Source organism: Megalops cyprinoides, chromosome 23, assembly GCF_013368585.1.
Source record: "Megalops cyprinoides isolate fMegCyp1 chromosome 23, fMegCyp1.pri, whole genome shotgun sequence".
Lineage (NCBI taxonomy): Eukaryota > Metazoa > Chordata > Actinopteri > Elopiformes > Megalopidae > Megalops > Megalops cyprinoides.
This window is the reverse complement of record NC_050605.1, coordinates 17,683,472-17,702,931: the sequence shown is the minus strand read 5'-3', so window position 1 is coordinate 17,702,931 and position 19,460 is coordinate 17,683,472. Positions and strand designations below refer to the sequence as shown.

The 19,460-nt window shown below is 47.1% G+C and overlaps 1 protein-coding gene across 13 annotated transcripts in view; it reads right to left on the bottom strand.

Annotated features, from left to right (window-relative positions):
- The window catches only part of plekha5 (pleckstrin homology domain containing, family A member 5), a 158,754-nt gene extending 142,049 nt beyond the window's left edge, over positions 1–16,705 (bottom strand). For all 13 annotated transcript variants that reach the window (XM_036517654.1, XM_036517658.1, XM_036517657.1 and 10 more), the window contains exons 1-3: positions 16,614–16,705; positions 16,428–16,504; positions 15,382–15,439 (exon numbers count right to left, since the gene is read on the bottom strand). In XM_036517654.1, the coding sequence (XP_036373547.1) occupies positions 15,382–15,439; positions 16,428–16,504; positions 16,614–16,705 (227 nt within the window). The remainder of the gene's footprint in view (positions 1–15,381; positions 15,440–16,427; positions 16,505–16,613) is intronic.
- Between the last annotated feature and the right edge of the window lie 2,755 nt (positions 16,706–19,460).

The window sequence follows — 19,460 nt, the reverse complement described above, 5'->3', positions numbered from 1 at the left end:
AAGGATTGTAAATCCGTCCAGCTCACACAATGCAAGAATACACCTGAAACTCTGAGGCCTGCCTATATGGAGACAAAAACACTCCCAAGAGTCAGATTAGACAGCCACCTATAGAACCCACAATATCAGTAAAGACATCAAACACTGGGGGAGACTTTCAGGAGTACAGTACGCGGGTGTGGCAGGAAGGCCAACCTGCTGCACAATGCTATTGTCGCTGAGCGCACACCAGACAATATTATTCTTTCTTTTGTCAGCTGGATGCTATTAATAAAACAGCACTGTCGGTGTTGATCACGCTACAGCAGGAGAGTGTGCAATAAATGCAGACCTTGGACAGATTACTGGTGGAGGAACAGTACTGGAGAATTTTTCACACTGATTCAGTTACTCTCAGCACCGGCAGAAGGGAGACCTAACATCGGTTCTCTAATCCAATACTGCCTCCAAATCTCAGCTGAAAAGTCTTGATACCTTGTGTGTGCTTGCGAAACAAAGCTTGTTTACCGTAAACCAAAACACGTACATTAGGCCTGACGGCCGTCAACAGAGCCTTCAACAACACTAATCAACGCACACTTCCGCTGCTTGAAATCAATTAGTCAGCACAAATATTGTCTCGTTTAATGAGTCCAGTGACGCAGGGCTGTCAGTTGTTTAGACTGCATAAACACGCCCGGGTCCTTTCTGTGTCATTGCGGAAGAGGGTGTGACTCATCAGCAGGTTGATCCACGAGTCCTTGGAACTTCGGCGCACAGGTGCGCCTGCAGCTTCAAACAGCGCACGAGTCTCGCTCGCTAACCGACAGGGGCACAACAGTCTCAGTTTGTTCCTTCCAATTTAAACCTCACAGTAATTCCTTTACCGGCTGTGGGAGGCTTAAACTAGTTACGTTACATTTACATTATTGCTGTTTTGGCAGACGCTCTTATCCAGAGCGACTTACACAGCGAGAGTTATAAAGATAGAGCTTATCTCTCTCACTCTTCCCCTTCAGCCAGAGGAATAGAGAGAGGGAGTGGAAGAGACAGGGGAGGAGAGTCCGATATTGCTCATTGCTGTCAATCATACCTATCCTTACTACACGCTGTGAAATCCAGCCACAGTTTAGGGTCGTAAATTAAGAAGTCTCATTGAGACCTTTTAAATATGTCTATGGCACCTACACCTCGACTCTCTTCACAATCCCAATAACAGACGGCCCAGATTTCACTCGTTCTGGCTCTCCCAATTTAGGGGGTTACATTCAAACTCCCTCCCATTGGTAGATAATCGCTTATCCACCAATGTCTCTCTTCCCTTTCCGACACAGCAAGCGACAAGGTGGTGCTTACTTTAATGTCCTGTGAAAAAATGAAACGGATAGCTTTTCCTTCAGCGTGCTGCAAGCTATCGACAAAGCAAATGTAACAGAGTCTACAAAGAAACGTTAGCGGAGAGCGGCTTGCGCTTCTCTACTCCCGAGCAGGAGAGCGGCATGAAGGCGAGCAGCCCCGCCAGCCCACTCAAAACATTATGAAATACAACTGTACCAACACTGAGAGAAAAAAACACACACACACACACACACACACACACACACACACACACACACACGCTTACCAACACATCTGCTTCATATCAGGGAGGGGTCCTAGCAACAGCGCGCCTTCAAATTCAGTGCTGTCAAAACACAGCAGGGGCTGCTACACAAGAGGGGCCGGTAACTGGTGCTATCACGGCACCCTCCTGCCTCGTTTCAGCCCCAAACAAAGTGCGGATTAAAGGCGGGGATTATCTGCAGAGGGGATTAATACGAGGGGTATTATAAATCTGTCAGATTGCATGATGATCTCCAACGGATTGTTTGGTGTCATTGAGGGGAAATGTCCTAAACAGAGACTCGTTTTGGGCTCGTTTCGACCGCAGCAGCCTTTTGGGGTTCATTACCAGGGCAACCGTACCAGGGTTCCTGTGAATCAGCATGGCTCTGCAGAGTTCTTAAAAGATGAGCTTCAGCAGAGATCAGAGGAGCTCTAAATATATATATATTTTATATATACACACACTGAAGTCTCCTCAACTTCAAATTTGTAAAATTATTGCTGCCAGTTGCGTTATACTTAAAAGGCAATTAAATTATTGCCACAACACCCCACATCAGTCTTATACTGTATATCATACGATACTCAAGATCACCAATATTTACTCTCATCTTTATTCTCAGCTTCCTTTGAATTCTCTTTTGGAAGGACTGTGCTGACCCTTACAGAGACAGTAAGTGATCAGAAACCCTAGTTAATTCCTTCTACAAGTATCCGGTAAAATGTCAGCGTATTATGTTCATCTCCAGATACCCGAGCTCAAAGACCCAGTATAGGCAAGCTCAGCACTGCACAGACGGCCACGTTTGCCGGGCCCACCCAGCAGAGACTGTACTACTGTTTGGTGAACACTCATTTTTTAAGAAGGTACACCTTTACGGTTGCAAATGCAAGTTTTGCAATTTGCATTTGAACACCTGCTAAAAGGGGAATTAAACTTTGGCAGCAGGAAATAGACCACAGCTACATAAATCTCCCTGTGAAAGGATCATGTCTTCCCAACCACCCCAGCCCCCCCAGCACAGGGATTGTGTTAAAACCAACGCAGAGCATTCGTTCGATCGCCGATTTATCTCCCGACTCAGCCCCCCTGCACGTCGGCGTGGCTGCGATAAGCCGGCGTGGAGATGTCCACTGATTCTCCCAGATCTGGATTACTCCGTCAGATCGCCCTGCCGATGTAAACGATGTAAAACCTTCAGCCAGAGATTCGCAGGAGGTGCCGGGGGAGAGCCGAGCGATCGCGGCTTGCGCGCAGACCCCGCCAAGCGCTCCGGGACAAAGCGCCACGGCTTTTTGGGTTCTGGCCCAGGCAGTCCTCGAGCCTTCCCACTCGAACAGAGAGCTGTATTTCACATGACTGCTCAAGGATGTTGAGGGGACAAACGCGAGATTCTCAAGGACCATTTTCAGCCACTGCAAGTCAAATTCCTGAGACGCTGGGATGCTTTGAAGACGGGAGCTGTAGCAAGGAAAATACTTTTTGAGAAACATGGCTTTTTTAAAAAAACATAATGTTTAACGTCAGCATGGACACACACTGAGAATGCTCCTGGCAGGGAGTTGACACCGATGATTTTTGGTAATGGACTTAACATAAGAGAGAGCTATCCAGCTAGCCAGTCTGTCAGCACTATCAGTCTGCTGACTTTGCTGGATGTAATGGTTAATAAAATCGCCCATTGTAGTTGAGTTACCAAGTACGTTTCGCTTCCCGTACAAGTGAAAAGTAAGAGGGAACTTTCTTATGTCTTTTCTGTGACTTTCCAAAACAGAGGACTGTGGGAACCCCACTACGGTCGCCATGACAGCAGCCAGAGCGGCAGGTATGTGAAGACTGGGAAGGAGGGAGGGAATCAGTTATAATAAAAAAAAAATTTAAAAAAAAGAGTCCGTGGTTGCCTTGGGAAGAGCACCCGATGCCACGGCAGTCATACTTCACAGCCTGACAGCGGAGACCGCTCCCGTCCTTAAACCCCCCCGAACTGGTGCATTAGCTATCCATCACAGCGTGCGGGTGTCCCGCCATTGGACCAGAGCCGCTCCAGGACGGATGAGGTCACGAGCGCGCAGAGCTGGAATGGCATTAGGCAAAGCTGTGGAAAGCTGCAGTATGGATGGGAATGTAATGACCCAGGCCGCAGAGCTGGACGGTGCAGCCCCCCCCCCCCCCCCCTCCCTCCCTCTCTGCACACTGAGAGGAGCCCGGCAGGAAGCAGCTAATGACGCCCCTGCGTCATTTCAGCTCTGATCTCAGAGGCGAGAGACAATCCCCGTTCTGGCTAAACCGTGCACCCGCTGGGGCTGTTCTTCAGCGTCTCGAAAGGACAGAAGCCTTCCCTCCCTTCCTTCACGCTAAGGCGACGTCGGGCTTTCCGCGCGCTCTCGTTGATTTGATGTCCCCGCACGGCCTGAGGGAACAAAGTCTGCTCCGCATCGCAGCAATTAAATATGCAGAGAAAAGACCTTCATTAACTCTGTTCATTCAGTGACTTACAAAAGGAGGGGCTTAAGAGACACACATTCGGGCTTTCAGCTGTAATTGTTTTTCCATGTTAAACATTGATCATGATCAGAGCGCCGAGTGGTAGGGGATGACTCTCTTCACACCGCGGGCCTGGTAACGGCCTCAGAGCAAGAACACTCCGCGCTTTGACACAGAACAAATCAACACCCGTGGACCACAGTCAGTCTACCGTTTCCGAACGTATCATCTGATCAAAACCACCCGATGCCTTTCGACTCATTGGAGGAGCTGCGAATGAGTTCATTTTTTTTTTTTTTTTTTTTTACTTTGCCTTTCTTTCCTCAATGACATTTATTATTGAAAACAAAACCTCTTCAGCGAGAGAACAAAGGTTCCAGCGAGAGATAAGGATCATAATAAGAGCACTAATGATAATCCTTCAGCATATGCCGCGCTGTGTAATACCACAAACGCCGTTGAAGCTTAACCACCAATGAACCAAATCTCTCTAAAACGGCAAGGTTAATTACAGTTGATCCGCAGGTCCGAGATGAAGAAAAAAAAAAAAAAACTGCTTCTGCACGGTGGGAGAGATTCAAATCTGCACAGGAAAAATAAACACAGAGCTCCCACTGAAAAGTAAGGCAAAAACAAAAAACTGTATTTGCAGACAAACCAGATGGCAGTTTGCCTGCTCAAACAAACTGCAATAAATTATGCAAAAGGCTGATTGACTGAACAAAGGCTAAAGAATAAACAAGTTTCCCAAATGTTGAAACTTGTGAAGTCATACCAATACTGTCTGGGTTTTGGGTTTTAGTGAGAAAACAGCTGCATTCTCAGGTGGCGAGCGGTATTTACAGCCTCTGTGGACTATGCTGGCGTACCAGTTTCTCTGAGTATGCAGCCCTGTTCCAGAATCACCTTTGGGCTGTGTTACGAACAGAACACGTGATGATGCTGCCCGCAGTCGGACATTCTTGGAGGATTGTGCCTGACCAGTCGCAGTTTGGTGGGGCGTGAGGGTCGAGCGCACCCCTCCGATCGTTCACGGCGCGCCGTGTCCCAGAGAGAGAGCGCAACGGAACACCAGCGGTGTGAGTGACATCCCTCGCGCTCCGACAGGAAAAGGGAACAGTCGGCTTCGGCTCCTGACCCCGTTCACGCCGAACGGTCAGCGGTCTGCCGTCAGCCAGAGTGTCCTGGCAATAAATCACTGCCGTACCCAGACCTGAGGGCCCTGCACGCCGTCCGGCGCTTAGGGGGGCCGGCAAAAGCTACTCGATTCTTTTGAAGTGTGACCTTAAGGCTTCAGCCAGGAACTTTTTGAGACATAAAACAAGCAACCGGCTCACACAGTGCAGAAACCTTCTGCTCTCTGCACCCTGCTTAACAATCAATCAAGACTGTCACAAAGCGCAGTACATACAGTACAGCGCATTTTCCAGAGGGAATCAGAAATCCAGAAAACCCTGGCAAATTGGGGGGGGGGGGGGGGGGGGAACTGGAAAATTATTCATGACTCCACCAGCATCACATGCTACCAGCGACTTGCAAACCCCAACCAATCAACACGGCAGGCGATGGAGATCGAGGTCTTCTGATTGGCTCCCGGCCGTCACAGCGCCAGCCTGTGCAGCGTTCGATGGGCTGCACTCTCCGTCAGCACTGCAGGGCAGGCTTGCTCCTCCCTGTCCGTCAGCCTCAGGGGACCGAATGGGGACCGCCGTGCCGCGCCGAGCCAGGACGTGGGCTCCCTCTCGTCGCTGTGAATACTGACGCTGCCAATACACACTCTTTCAACACAATGTTAAAACAGAGGGGGTGGTGGAATGTGAAAAGTTGAATAATTCAACAAAGAAAATTAAAATACTAATGCTACAGAATTGAGCACAGGCCCATTTCACCAAAGGGATTAGAAATAATCAGTCTGAATAAAAGATATTATCAAATAAAAAAAAAAAAAAACCACAAATGATCTCATTAACAATGTACAACACCAGTAACTTGTTCCAGCTGAATTCTACACACCCCACACTTGCCTGGAAAACAGAAGTGGGTGTTATCATCCCCATGGGGACCAGTCCTGATAAGTCACAAAAAGCCACTTAATCAGCCAGTTTTATCAGGAAATTAAACACTGGTCTGACCCCAACTTTAACCCCTTTCTTTAAGACTTGGGCAAATGTTTGTAAAAAAGCGACCGCAGCAGGAGACAGCCCTGCAGAGCAGCTCACGTTCTGGGCTGTGGCTGCGGACACAGTAACGCGGCAAGCGCGAGAACAGCTCCGGTGTCAGCCGGGCTTGGATCGTCTTCGGATGGTGACTTAAATTCCATTAGAGGCGCTAAATTTCACTGGAGAGCGTCTCATCAGGGCTAAAACGAGGATTAAAACGACCATTTGTTCAGGATTAAACTGCTGAAATAGCAACTGACGGCATGAGGAGAAATGAACGGCGGACTGAAACGAGGCGTAAACGGCGATGTGGCGAAGGCGGCGCGCTCCCTGCACCCTTTCCGGCTCGTTCCCATTGCCCCCCCCCCCCCCCCCCCCCGGAAGCGGCCCGGCCTCCGCCTGGGTCGCGAGCGCCCGTGGAGCCGTCGTCACACGCCCCGCCGTCTCAATACCGGACCGATCAATCCCGCTTTCCCCGTGTGTAAATCAATGCAGGCCGCTACCTGCACCACGCGCTAGCCCTGATCAATGCCTCATTAGGAGGACAGAAGCACCCGCCGCCTAGACACAGACACACACAGACACACACAGACAAAGATACACACACACACTTCATGCTTTTAGACTGCTGTTGCTGATAAAGGACCCGCCTCATCACCGCCCGCCTTGCCTTATGCAATAAACCAAGCTTTGGATAATTATAATTCTAGCCAAAATCTCTCTAATCAAATGCGCTGAACAACAACAAAACGCACTTTTGTTTGAGATATTTAAAAACCTTACTTTAGCAAAGCTCTCTTTACAAGCTTTATAATTAGAATAAGAATGAGAATGCTGACATTGGAAAGTGAAGTTCCGCGACCCAAAAACAGGCAGAGCTGCATCATACGACTATCAACGGCTAACTGGTTTGAATCCATCAAAGTCGTTTCCCACGCAGAGCAAAGTCTTTTGATTGGCTGTCCCTGATTGACAGCATATTCTAGCAATACGTACTACGTTCAAGAAGCTTCACTTTCTTATAGCTGAAGACTTAACCACGGCTATGGGCACTGAACAGAGAGTACCTCTACCCATAACACGCAGGCACACTAGTTTATATTATGAAGACACAAGCCGACATATTTAAAACTGTCAGGAAGGCAGAAGCAGGGAAAGGCCAAAGCTGTGCAAAAAAACCCAAGCGCTTGGTAATTATGCTCCAGTACGGCTCAGACGCATGCATCGAGCGCCTGATGCATCCAATTTAAAATCTAGTTTCAACTTGGGCATGGGGGGAAAAAAAAAAAAAAAAAAAAAAATCGAACCTGCTGTGCTGTTTTAAGAAGGCCATACTAATTTGTAGGCTCTTTTCATTTTACGAGCCATCTTTTGTATGAAACGCGGTCGAGACCGTGTTCATATTTGTTTAATTAATGTTTGACGTATTCCTAATTAATTCCCATACTGCTGACCAACTTAAATAAGCCTGCAAAGGATATGTGCCCAGAGAGGGAGAGACACTGAAGAACACGGCAAATTAAATGCGCTTCAGAGCCTGAGCTGCAGCCAGGGCAGGGAAACAACAGTGGCCATTCATAACATTAATATACTATAAAGAAATGTACAATCATAATGTTAATATTCCACATATAGTGGGAGTGACTTCTGCAGTTGCTTTTCCCTGTTGCTATGCAGATAGTCTCTCTTCAAAAGGGAAACACAGTACTCATCAAAGCTACAAATAAGCTGTTTGGAGATAAGCGTCCAGAGAAACTTCACCTATGAACAACTTGCACGTTTCTCTTTGCAACGCGCAAACAGATCAGGACAGAGAAATCTTCTGAAGACAAATCAGGCTTGGGCATGCAGGTGAACAGCAGTGTCAGTTACACTGAACTCAGCCATAGCTAACTACTTTAGAAATCTTTTTTGGTTAGAAAGGGTTAACATTTCATACAGCTGACTGACTAGCTAGCTAGAAACCTGTATCCGTGTTTTGACAGTTAGATAGTTACCCTTGCACAGCTAGCAAGTTAGCATGCAGTGTTATATTTCCCTAACCACTATTCCATAAGTTAGCATCAGCCACGCCTACTCTGGGTCATACTGGTTCAGCCCACTGAGAACCATCACAGGAAATATTCAAAAAAATAATAGATATGGTTGGTCTCTCCAAGAAGGCTGTCTCATCCAATGGCATCTTGTCCACAGATGACACAGTGACACCATTACCCTCAACTGACTTAGAAAGAAGCAAGACTGAAGAATGTCACGTCCATGGGCAGGATTTCATGGATGTGGCTGCCTTTGTGGACAGAACAGACTGTCTCTCCTCTCTAGCCAGTACCCACTCATTCACAATGCAGGCCGGGACAGAGAAACAGGCCTGTGTGCGCTAAGTTTTTCATTCATACATCCCTGCTGTCTGCAGGACAGTACACTGGAAGCGTGATCCTCCGGTCCCCGTGATCACACAGCACACGCCCACAAACTCGCTGCATGTGTGCGGATCACTCAGTGCTCCAGTGCGCACACCTTTCTCAGAGAAAGCGGCACGGCTGACCACACCAACTGTCCAAGACTGACTCATCAAGTTGCAGGCTTGAGGGAGGAGTCAACGCCTTTACTATGGGAAGCTTTTCTTCTGGAGAACAAAAACAGCCGTCGTTACAGCTATTGTGAGTTATATTCATTCAGAACAGAAACTTCATGAGAACAGAAACCAAAGCCTTTACTACAACTATCTTCGATAGATAAAGATTTTTTTTTCCTTCCCATTCATATTTCCTTTAATAACCACGTCTGTTCTGGCTAACAAAAAATACAGGAAAATAAGAAAGTGAGTCTCTCCCCTGCCTTGCAACACCCTCTCGAAGGTTTACAAACAGGGAACAGACCCAAAAAACGCAGTGCTTCGTCTCTCAGTCAGACGAGCGCCGAGCCGAAAGTGATTCGATTAACATCTGCATGACCTTCACTCGTTTCAGCCCACGAGCCGTAAATGGAGTCACCCTCCTGTTTCCACTCTATCAAACGAGACCCCACACACACACACACACACACACACACACACACTCACACACTCACACACTCTCTATCAGCATGACCCGCACCAGCGGAATCCTGCCCTTAAAGTTCCGCAGAGGGGGAAAGGCTTCATTCTCCTCTCCCCCAGCTGACGAGGCATCGTCGGACGGTCGGGCTTATGTAAATTAAGGCCCTTTATTCTTTTGGCAGCATCGCTGACGATGGCTCTCTCATTTGGATAACCACTTGTTACATCCCTGTCATTAAAGTCCTCGCCTCACCGCACTGAGCATGTGACACGGGCTAAGCCATCACTCCACAGGCCTGCCTATACCTGAGGCGAGTCAGCAGATTGGGCCAGGCCCACAGCACGCCAGCCAACCCCCAGATACAACAACAGGTCTGCCCGGTCACCCAGCAAATCAAGAAGAAGGCGTGTTTATCCCGCGTTTAAGCTGGAGTCCTGTGTTTACCTCTGGCTAGGTAACAAAGTCTTGCTCATGTGTCATTGGTAGTTTACGCTAGAACACAAGCAAACATTTCACACCCACAGCTGTGCACCAGATCTGCAGATAATCTGCCCCGTTCCTGCCCCGTTCGCCACTGCGTTCCCGTTGTGGTCTCTCGACAGTGGCACGAGCATCGGGATTTCTTCCTGCATTATCGCACAGCCAGCAACCACACAGGTTTGGCAAGCAGTCACACACATTCGTTTACAAATAAACATGGCATAATCAGGCAATGGGGGGGTTCCAGAACAGTTCCTGTGACAGAGAGCTGTCACTACGGTTGAGTATGCGTATGAGCCTGGCTCTTTGGCGTCGCGGTCAAAGTCGCATGTTTGGTACCCCGCAGACCCGGGGTTCGAGGCCGGTGGGGTGACAGTTCCCGCCCTTCGCTACAGTTCCACTCTAAGATGTTCTGGAGAAAGCAGCACTTCAGCGGCAGGTAGGAGGCCCATTGGTACCTTGGGTCCCATTCAAGACCAAACAGCTGACGAGGATAAGGGCAAAGCAGGCAATAGCTCAGATATGAAAAGTCAATTATCAATGTTTTCACTTAAAATGCAACCCATCTTTATGAAATATGACTTTGCTTCAGAAACAAGATATGGAAAGGGGCAAAACAGACATGTGCAGACTGGCAACAGCTTGCTTGACCCATCCCTGGTAAAATACATTTGAGGAAAACAAAGTTTCCTGAACATAATGAGCACAAAAATTCATTATACAAGCTATCCAAGAACAAGTAAGCTGCTCCATGCTGGGAAATAAACCGTAGGGGAGCAAACAACCCCCAGCCCAAACCCCAACTTATTAAAATAGATCAAGATCATACAAACCTGCCAGATTGTGCGTAGTTCCTCTGCAGTATAATGACAGTGTTGTTATCAAAAACTTCTTCTGTTTTTGTTCAAGACTTGGATTTTAAATCAGGGAGTGGATTTTATAGAACTCAGTTTTGTTTTACTAGGGCTGTCAACGTAATCCACCACACTCAAGGGTACAGCAACAGGGTCTGGCAACCTTCCAGTAAAAAGTTCAAACCCTTCACAGTGCGACTAAAAAATACTGCTAACTTAGTGGAAACCCTTTTCAGACCTACTCCATGCAAAACCAACACCACCCCGACTAACAAAAAATAAGGACAGCAGGTGGCTCAAAGTGTCTAAAAAAGAAAAATTTTATTTGGTCTATTTCCTTATCTGTTCCCTGGGAGTCAAACGCAAATGTTTCTGGGAAAGAATCTGTGTGAGAATGATGCTGCTTTGTGCCGGGACAGCACGTGCAGAACCCTGGAACATCTCTCCAGAATCAGTGCACAGCTCTGACAGCCGGCTGTCATCACCGCTTCCAGAGTCAAAACAAAAGACAGGCACAGAATCCATTCTCCATTCTCCCTTTGCCACCTTTCTTTCCTTCCCCCCTTCCTTTTCTTTTTTCCTCCTCACCTGACACTCCCACACCAGGAGGTGGGCTCCCCCAAAATAACAGCTTCCTTTTTTTAGGACTTTAAGGAAGTTATTAGTCACCCCTTCACTCTCCCTCCACACACCCAAACCTCCACACCCGTTCCTCGGGTACACCATCTCACTTCCCTGGGCACACTGGCACCCATCAGCTGAGCCTAAAATCTGTCTGCGACCTTCAAACCTCAAATACTGCCTCCATGGGGCGCACACACAAACACACGCACGCATTCACACATGCACACACACACGTGCACATATACACACACACAAAATCTTTCGAAAGACCACTCGGCATGTTCCATAGCTGCCTGGGGCAGCAGTCTGAAGGACAGATGAGTGTCTCTCTCTCCGTTCCAAAGAAAACACCTGCAGAGGGATTAAAAGCCCGCTGTGTTTATTTGTTTTCCTCCACCTCTACCTTCATCCTTTATTTTCCACCTTCGTCCTCGCTTGTCTGCTGGTTTGTTTTTTTTCCTCCCTGCTTCTCGCCGCCCCCTCCACCCTCAGACCCGGATGCGGCCGCAGCGTCCGAGCGCGCCCGAGGAGAGCGCCAGCCCGCGCTGAATGAGTGACCTTTCAGGCCTTTCTCTCGTTCCGTTTCCTCAAAAACGCACCGCTTTATTTTCTCTCTCACACACAGGCAGAGACACTGCCGCGAGGCGAGGCCCACGGGCCACGCCGGCCCCCGTACCAAAGACCCGTCTCTCAGAAGCCCCTCGGAGCGCTGCCGCCTCACTCAGCGTAATTACGATGGTGATTATTTGTAATTGCTCTGCAGCCTTGCGGACACTGTGCAATCACTCCAGCAAATGCATTCATTAGAAGGGTGGCAGCGTAGCACAGTGGTAAGGAGCAGGACTCATAACCGAAAGGTTGCCGGTTCAATTCACCTGCTGGGGCACTGCTGTTGTACTCTTGGGAAAGGTACTTAACCCACAATTGCCTCAGTAAATATCCAGCTGTATAAATGGGTAACATGTAAAAAAATTGTAACCTATGTAAGTCACCCTGGATAACAGCATCTGCTAAATGGCAATATTGCAATATAATGTAGAAGGTAGCGCCGGGTCTTCTCTCGCTAATGTCCAGGCGAGGCAGCAAAGGTGGAGATTCAGGGTGGGTGGGGATGGAGGGGGTGGGGGTGGGGGTGGGGGTGGGGGTGGATTACTCTGCGACTGCAACAAAACGCAGCGCTAGAACGTTTGGCTGTTAGAGACGAGTGAGGAGGAGTGGGCAGTGCTTCATAAACAGTTTATTTTGTGGCATTCCCCTGGCGCTAGACAGCTGCCAAACTAAGCCATAGGAAAAGTCTGTGCGCTTCAAACACGCAGGGACCGTTTGCTACTGGGAGAGAAGGGGGCACGCAAGGCAAGGCCTCCAGCCAACTCGCTGTGTCGGTTACAGTTCACAACCTCAACAACCTCCTTCCTCCTTTTCTGCCCCTCTTCCACCTCTTCTCCTTCAAAACCGAGAAAAATAGGAAAAATCTGAAACGTCCCCGCTGGCCTCCCACACTGGGGCCATACTGTCCAGCACCACAGAAGAAGTCGAGCCTCCACACGACAGCTGTGATGATTTTATCAAGGCCTAGGTTGTGTGTTTTGTTTTTTTTTTTCCTGACTGGACGTCATTATTTCTGCATGAAGCCCATGCCCATTTTCCCCCTGGAGCAGTCTCTACTGCTGCTGCTGCTACATTACATCAAGCGTGCAATTATTCAGAGGCGTAGAGGAAGCTGGAGGTAACTGAATTACTACTAAATTAGGAGCGCGTTGAAAACGGCCGCCGCGCAGCGAGTAAGAACGCCTGTCTGCCCCACACAGCGCCCCCCCCTCGTGAGTCAGGGCGAGACACTCACGCCTGCTGAAACAAAAAAGTGAGCCTATCACTACCAATCTCTGGAGCTCTGCCATCTGCTGTTGATGTAATACAAGACGCACTATTGTAAAAAAAAAAAAAAAAAAAAAAAGTAATAACATAAAAAGATACAAACTGCCAAGGACGGAGGGTTTGAACGTAGAAAGGAAATAAAAACAACCCTTATTTAGTTCGGGTTACCTACATGCTCCATGGCTTCCAAATAGAATTTGCCGCACCGGCTTAACCACAGCGGAACCGAAACACCTGCCTTCCGCGGGCTGTTGGTCCAGCGTGAGGTAATCCGGCGTGCACCTGCAGAACTGCACAGACAGGCTGAGGGGCCTGGGAACTTGCTCCGGCTCCGGGTCCCCTCGCCTGGGTACAAGCTGAGCAGAGGAGACCGCAGCAAAGCAGCGCGGCTCCCCACCACCGGCCTGATTCACATGCTACTCCACCGGCTCCAGTGCTTCCACAGGCTTGTAGCAGTGCGGGGGGGGGGGGGGGGGGGGGGGGTACAGAGGAGGGGGGGTACGGAGCCGTTTCTCCTGTGCCAACCTCCATGAAGCATGTCCGACTGTGGTCTCGCTGACCCCCAAATCCCCCAGCCCATAGCAGAGCAGCCACACACAACCACTGTCCGGTCCTTGTCTCAGTTCATTACACTGAGCTCAGAGAGGGGGAGAGGGAGGGAGAGAGGTGCGTTCTGCAAGATGAGGGATTTTGCTTCTCAGTGTAGCAGATGCCAATGGAACACCCCTTTCTTTTCCCCCTCTCTCACACACATGCACACACATACACACAGTACACTCCACACACCAATAAGAGCTTCACTAGGTGCTCAAAACACCTGGGATTCTGTATCTAAACACTGCAACAAAGGACAGATCAAGTAGGTTTCCACAGCTGATAAGAAGCTCTTACCACCCCATTCACTTATGGACAATTATGTCTTCACAATCTCAGTGGAGATCTCCAGATGAAAGGAAAATATTACTATCTCAAGAAAAAACTACTGCAAGCTTCAGACACCGAACCTAATCGCCATTCAGTTTCGGCTGTGAGGAACATGCATAGCCCGTCTGCGATAGTCAGCAATTCCAACAGGAACACTACACTGTCACTCCTAACAGACTGCCACTCCAAAGACACCCTCCAGCAAACAAACTTAGGTCTCCAAATCCCATCTCTCCACTGACTGAATGCCAATGAAAGAATGAATGAATGAAGCATCTCCCACAGGTCATTCTCCAAGCCCCTCAAACAGGAGTAGCAGCTTTACTTTATGCTGCTTAATGGCCCAACGCTTTGATTTTGGGTGTTAAAGACATGACAGACTTTGCATCCCGTAACTGGACAGTACACAGGCAAGGGTGTGGGGGCTTTCTGCATGCAAAACAGGTATTGAATGTCCATTCAGATAAATGCAGCACAGTAAGTTTCCTCCGGTCTACTAATATGCACAAGGAAGCACTAAGCACTGCATTGAGAAATAATTAACTTGGCTGATACCTTATGCAAATAATGGAGTAAAGGTCCCCAGTTTACAAGCTGCCGTGCAACCTGCAAGTACATTACACTACTGACCTGAGAGTATACGCTTGTGAAATCAGCCCGATTCTTGCCCCTTTGTGTCAACTCCTTTATTCTTAACCATGTAAAATACAAGATTACCCACTAACGAATGCACACACATGGCAGTTAACAGACGGATGGGAATGCACTGGCCAGTGGTCTTCACAGTACGTCGGAAACGGACGTCAATCTAAAACAGCCGTTAGCGGAAAATTCAGAAATTGGCACTGCTTCATAAATGGACGTTTGGATAAATCAGTTAAGGTACGTCATTTACTACGACGGCTGCACTTCAACTTGATAATAAGACTGCGGAAAATATCTATGCTTTTCCCCGAAGCATGCGGGAGAGGAGGAACGCGTGTATTAAACAGGGCTGATCACAGAGGGCTAGCGACGTTGTGTCCCGAGGGAGCCCAGCAGCTAACAAGTAAAGCCTGTTCAGCCAAACCGAGGTCTGAGTCACACTCCCATGTCAAACTCTGCGTTATTCCGACAGTAAAGACTTGTTCTTGAGGGGGCGAGGTCTGTCGATTTGTGTACTTTTTTGTATGTGAGTGCAAACATGGAATTCCAGACAACAAAAAAAAATATATCCAAAGCAGGGGACAGCGAGTGCGGGGGCCGACAATCTGACAACTGCTTTGCTGTCAAAACAGAGCGAGCAGGGAGAGAGAGGGGGGAGACTAGAACTGAAACAGACGGCTTCAAAGCGTGGCGGCGTTGTATTTCCAACTCACTTTATGAAGCACCGAGCTCCCTCGAACGTGTATCCCTCCTCCCATCCAGTCGGCAAATCTATAGGGGGGAGACAAACAAGTATATACATACATATAAATACACTGCCGAGTGCACAGCAGCGGATAGGGGGAGCGGGGGGCATAGCCAGTCTGTGATATGTTAGCTAATGATGTCAGCTGAAAACACGAGTACCCACAGCTGCAGAGACGTATATCTCATGCCATGCCTGTGATCTGCAGTGCCATTACATTGGCGTGCTGGTGACCGACCGTGCCGCGTTTCCACGCCAGCCGTGCAACCCTTGCATCTTTTAATCCCCTCGCAGTATTGCTAAGGTTTCCACACTGTCGATCGACAGCGTGTTAGCTGGCCACTTCGTAACCATTGTACTGGTATCGTCACATAAATGAGCCATTTGCTAATAGACTCCGTGCTGTTAGGGAACAACAGCGCGTTTCAAATTGATTGTTCTTGTGCCTTTGCAATTGTATTTCTTGGGTTCTGCGCAAAGCCGCTGAATTCACTGTCTCGATGCAGTTTTGCACACAGTTATCGTACGATCATTCAAGCGCATACGCTTGAAAAAGCTAGCTAGCTACCGTCGGTCCACACGGTTTGCAAGCTACGGACGTGTAGCCCATGACGTTAGTTACCTAACGTTAGTTAAGAGAAAGCTAGCTAGCTAGCCTCCAACCAACCTACTCCTCGTTGAAAGCAATATCAGTCTGACGGATGTACTGATTGTGATCTGGTTTGTCTAAAATGAAAGAACTTTACATGGTCTGACCAAACTGTCATAAAAGGGAACTTTTAACGACTCGGTCCTCTTTACTGGATTCTCATTCCCGAGTTTACCTGTGGTGCTGCTGCTGCAAAACGTCTATTGCTGCAGTCACCACTTAAATTTCAAGCGCCACTAATTCAAACAAGCGCTCATAAACAATAAAACTGACTTTCCGTCAAATACATAGCCAAAACCGCCGCAGCCGTGAGACAATTCATGCGAATTCCAACACAACAACTTGGAAAAGGTGAAACTGTGTACCTGGAGTTTTTCTGTGGCCAGTAATTACGGCCTCGCCAGTGACTGGATGCAACCAGGTTGTGCTCTTCGCTTCTTCACTGTTGGTAAGAAATGGGAAAAGGTGAAAACGTATAAAATGAGTTGAGCTGAATATTCGAGTCGAAACAAGGCAAATGTCTCCCAGGCTTGTATCCAGGTGATATTTACTTGATGAAGAAGACGCGTCCGTCCCGGGTTACCCCATAACTCCAAGAAGACGGGAGGCAAGAGAGCCACTCCGGGTTCAGATCCGCCGCCATGTCTGGCAATCTACCGAGATTGAAGTGCGCGTCTCCGCTCAAGTCGCGCGTACACGGAAACCCTGGCAACGGGCTATGAGAAGCGAGCAGAGCGCGCAGAACCTCTGGGGGGCGGGAGCGTGCTTGCGAAATTTCGGATTTCTTTCAGCCGCACAGCAAAAAAATGAGCAATTGGGGATCGGGAAAAGACAGGTGTGTCTTCATTCAGAACAGGTATTTAAGAAGGCGAAAGAGCTATTCCGGAGAACATTTCTGCAAGTGCGGAAATGTAAGAGAAGCTTTAGAAAACTGATCATCCAAAATTACGCGAAAGCGTGTAATGCAGATTAGACTCCATTTGTACCCCACAACACCTGTCTTCATACATTTTTTCCAAACATAGTATGCGAATTTGTTGTGATGTTGTAATATTTTGTACCACGATACAAACAGTATATAGGCATATTGTTTATTTTGTTTGTTTTAGGTATTACACTGCTCGCTTCTTGGTAAGAAACTAATCAGGGATTTCGTAATGGCTCTCTAACCCATCGATTGCAAAATGCTGTCCATGGTAGCGTTTACAAAATGAGAGTTGAACGTTTTCTGTCGGTGCTCAGTTAACAGTCTAGTGCTTTGCCGGCCGGAGACAGATGTAACAAATAACTGAAATGAATCTTCCTGAGAAACCAATCTGCTTCAGTAGCCATTGGGCAGGGATATCGTGCTGTGGTCGGCAACAGCACAATTCTAGGTCTCATTTTACAAAATGACCAGCCTTTTTTTGACAAGATATTTGTATTTACACTAGATGTTCTAGAATTTTCTTCCTGTTTCTTTCTTTCTCTCTCTCTCTCTCTGTAGACTGTTCGAGTTATTTATTCGACTTCATGTGTCAGGCCATTTCAGGAAAGATGAGAGAAATTAACTGAAATTCACTTTAATGCTTTGCCAATATCTAAAAGTACCTTTATATTGATAGCCTGTGATTCGGATGTCAAACTTTTTTTTCTTGTATTTTTTCTCAGGTCAAGTTATACAATCAAATAGGTGCAAGGTGACACTTTAGCATGATCCTTTGAGAGATAACCAAACAAAAGTGAATGTAGTTTCAAGGATTAAATGAAACCTATCACTTATTCAAGCTCAGAGCAAGTTGTACGCTTTATTTATATGTAAAACCTGAGGTAGGTAGCCAACAGAGACCATTGTCATTATTGCTGAGTGCCTATTCTGTAATACAGCATTCATGCAATTCATGCAGTACCCTGTGGCATTTTTTTCAAGTATTTCAATTCATGTCATGTTTGTGGAGAACACTCTTAAGACAACATAGGACTGGTTGTGTTAAATAATGCATTCTGACAAAGACATCAGAAGATACACAATTACAATGAATCGATTGGTTTCCTCAAGTCCTGTAAATATAAGTTGTAATTTATGTCATCTCATGTTATGCACCATGATAATATGAGACATAAATTAAACATCAATCTGTCATCAAATTGTAGTGGATTACCAGCATGCAAATTTGCATTCCCTAAATGATTTATTCAACCGTTTTCTCAGATTTCTTAAGCAAACATTTTGAGGGTTTTTATTCTGTATTTGAAGACCAAGCTTTTCGCATCAGTGATCACCTCTGATAGGATGTTTTATGCCTACTGGATATGCGTGTCATAATTAATTTGAGGGTGTACTATGAAATTACTAATGTTATGCCAATGGTGGATGAATCAAATCTCAGCAAAGATATTGGATCGCTGCCAGCAAGGCAGAACTTCTTACCCACAATTTCCCACTGCACCCACCTGTGTATGTCATAACAGAATTGTTTTGTCAAGACACAGGCACCACAACAAATAAATTAACACCGAAGTGCCTTGATAATAAATGAGTAATGAGACTGTAAGATCAGAATTTATACACCTAAAACAGTGTGCATCTGAATGGCTCAGGTCCTGAAGTACAAACTCAATGGAGAGGCCCTGAATCTTTTTTTTTTCACTCTGAAAATGAGTGATTTTTCATCACTGTTCCAAAAAAACAAATTCAGCACTGTCACACTTAAACGGCCTCAGGCTGTCTGGAATGTACCCATAGCGATGAGATATGATGCTCTGTCCACAGTGGTCTGCACTGGGAAATGGAGTTCTGTGTTGTAGATGGCCGCTGTCCTGACCATAATACTCCCGAATCCTCAGCTTCAACGGCAGATTTATTAGAACAAACAAGAAATCAATTTCATTGAAATGCACATATCTAGCAGTGGTGCAGAGAGGCCCAACAAAACAGGCCAGAGCAATCTGTCAAAAAAGCTGTAGGCACATTTTATAAACAAAAGGAAAATTTCTCAGCAGCGAGAAAAAGTTCTGCCTCCTAATCCAGAGGGAGAGGATATCTGCTCCCAGAACATGACATCACTTGATAGATCAACCCTTGGCTTTAAATGCAATTCAGCCCAGCAGTGGAAAACGTCTCCACCACCAATTTGGGCTGAATGTTATTCTCGTAATTTACCTCACTTACAGGGTCAGAAAAGTAAGTTGAAGGGTGTTTTTTTTTTTTTTTATATTTCTTGCTCAAATCATGTAGAAGGGCTGCACCGTTCTGACACAAAGCTGACACATACCCTGTAGTAAAGCTTCCACAGTAAAATACAGTAAAACAGCATATGATGGGAAGGAAAAATCACGATCATGTTCATGTTTATATGCTTTCTGTTATTTGACAAGTGCTCTACCATTACAATAAACAACATTATACTGGGATAATT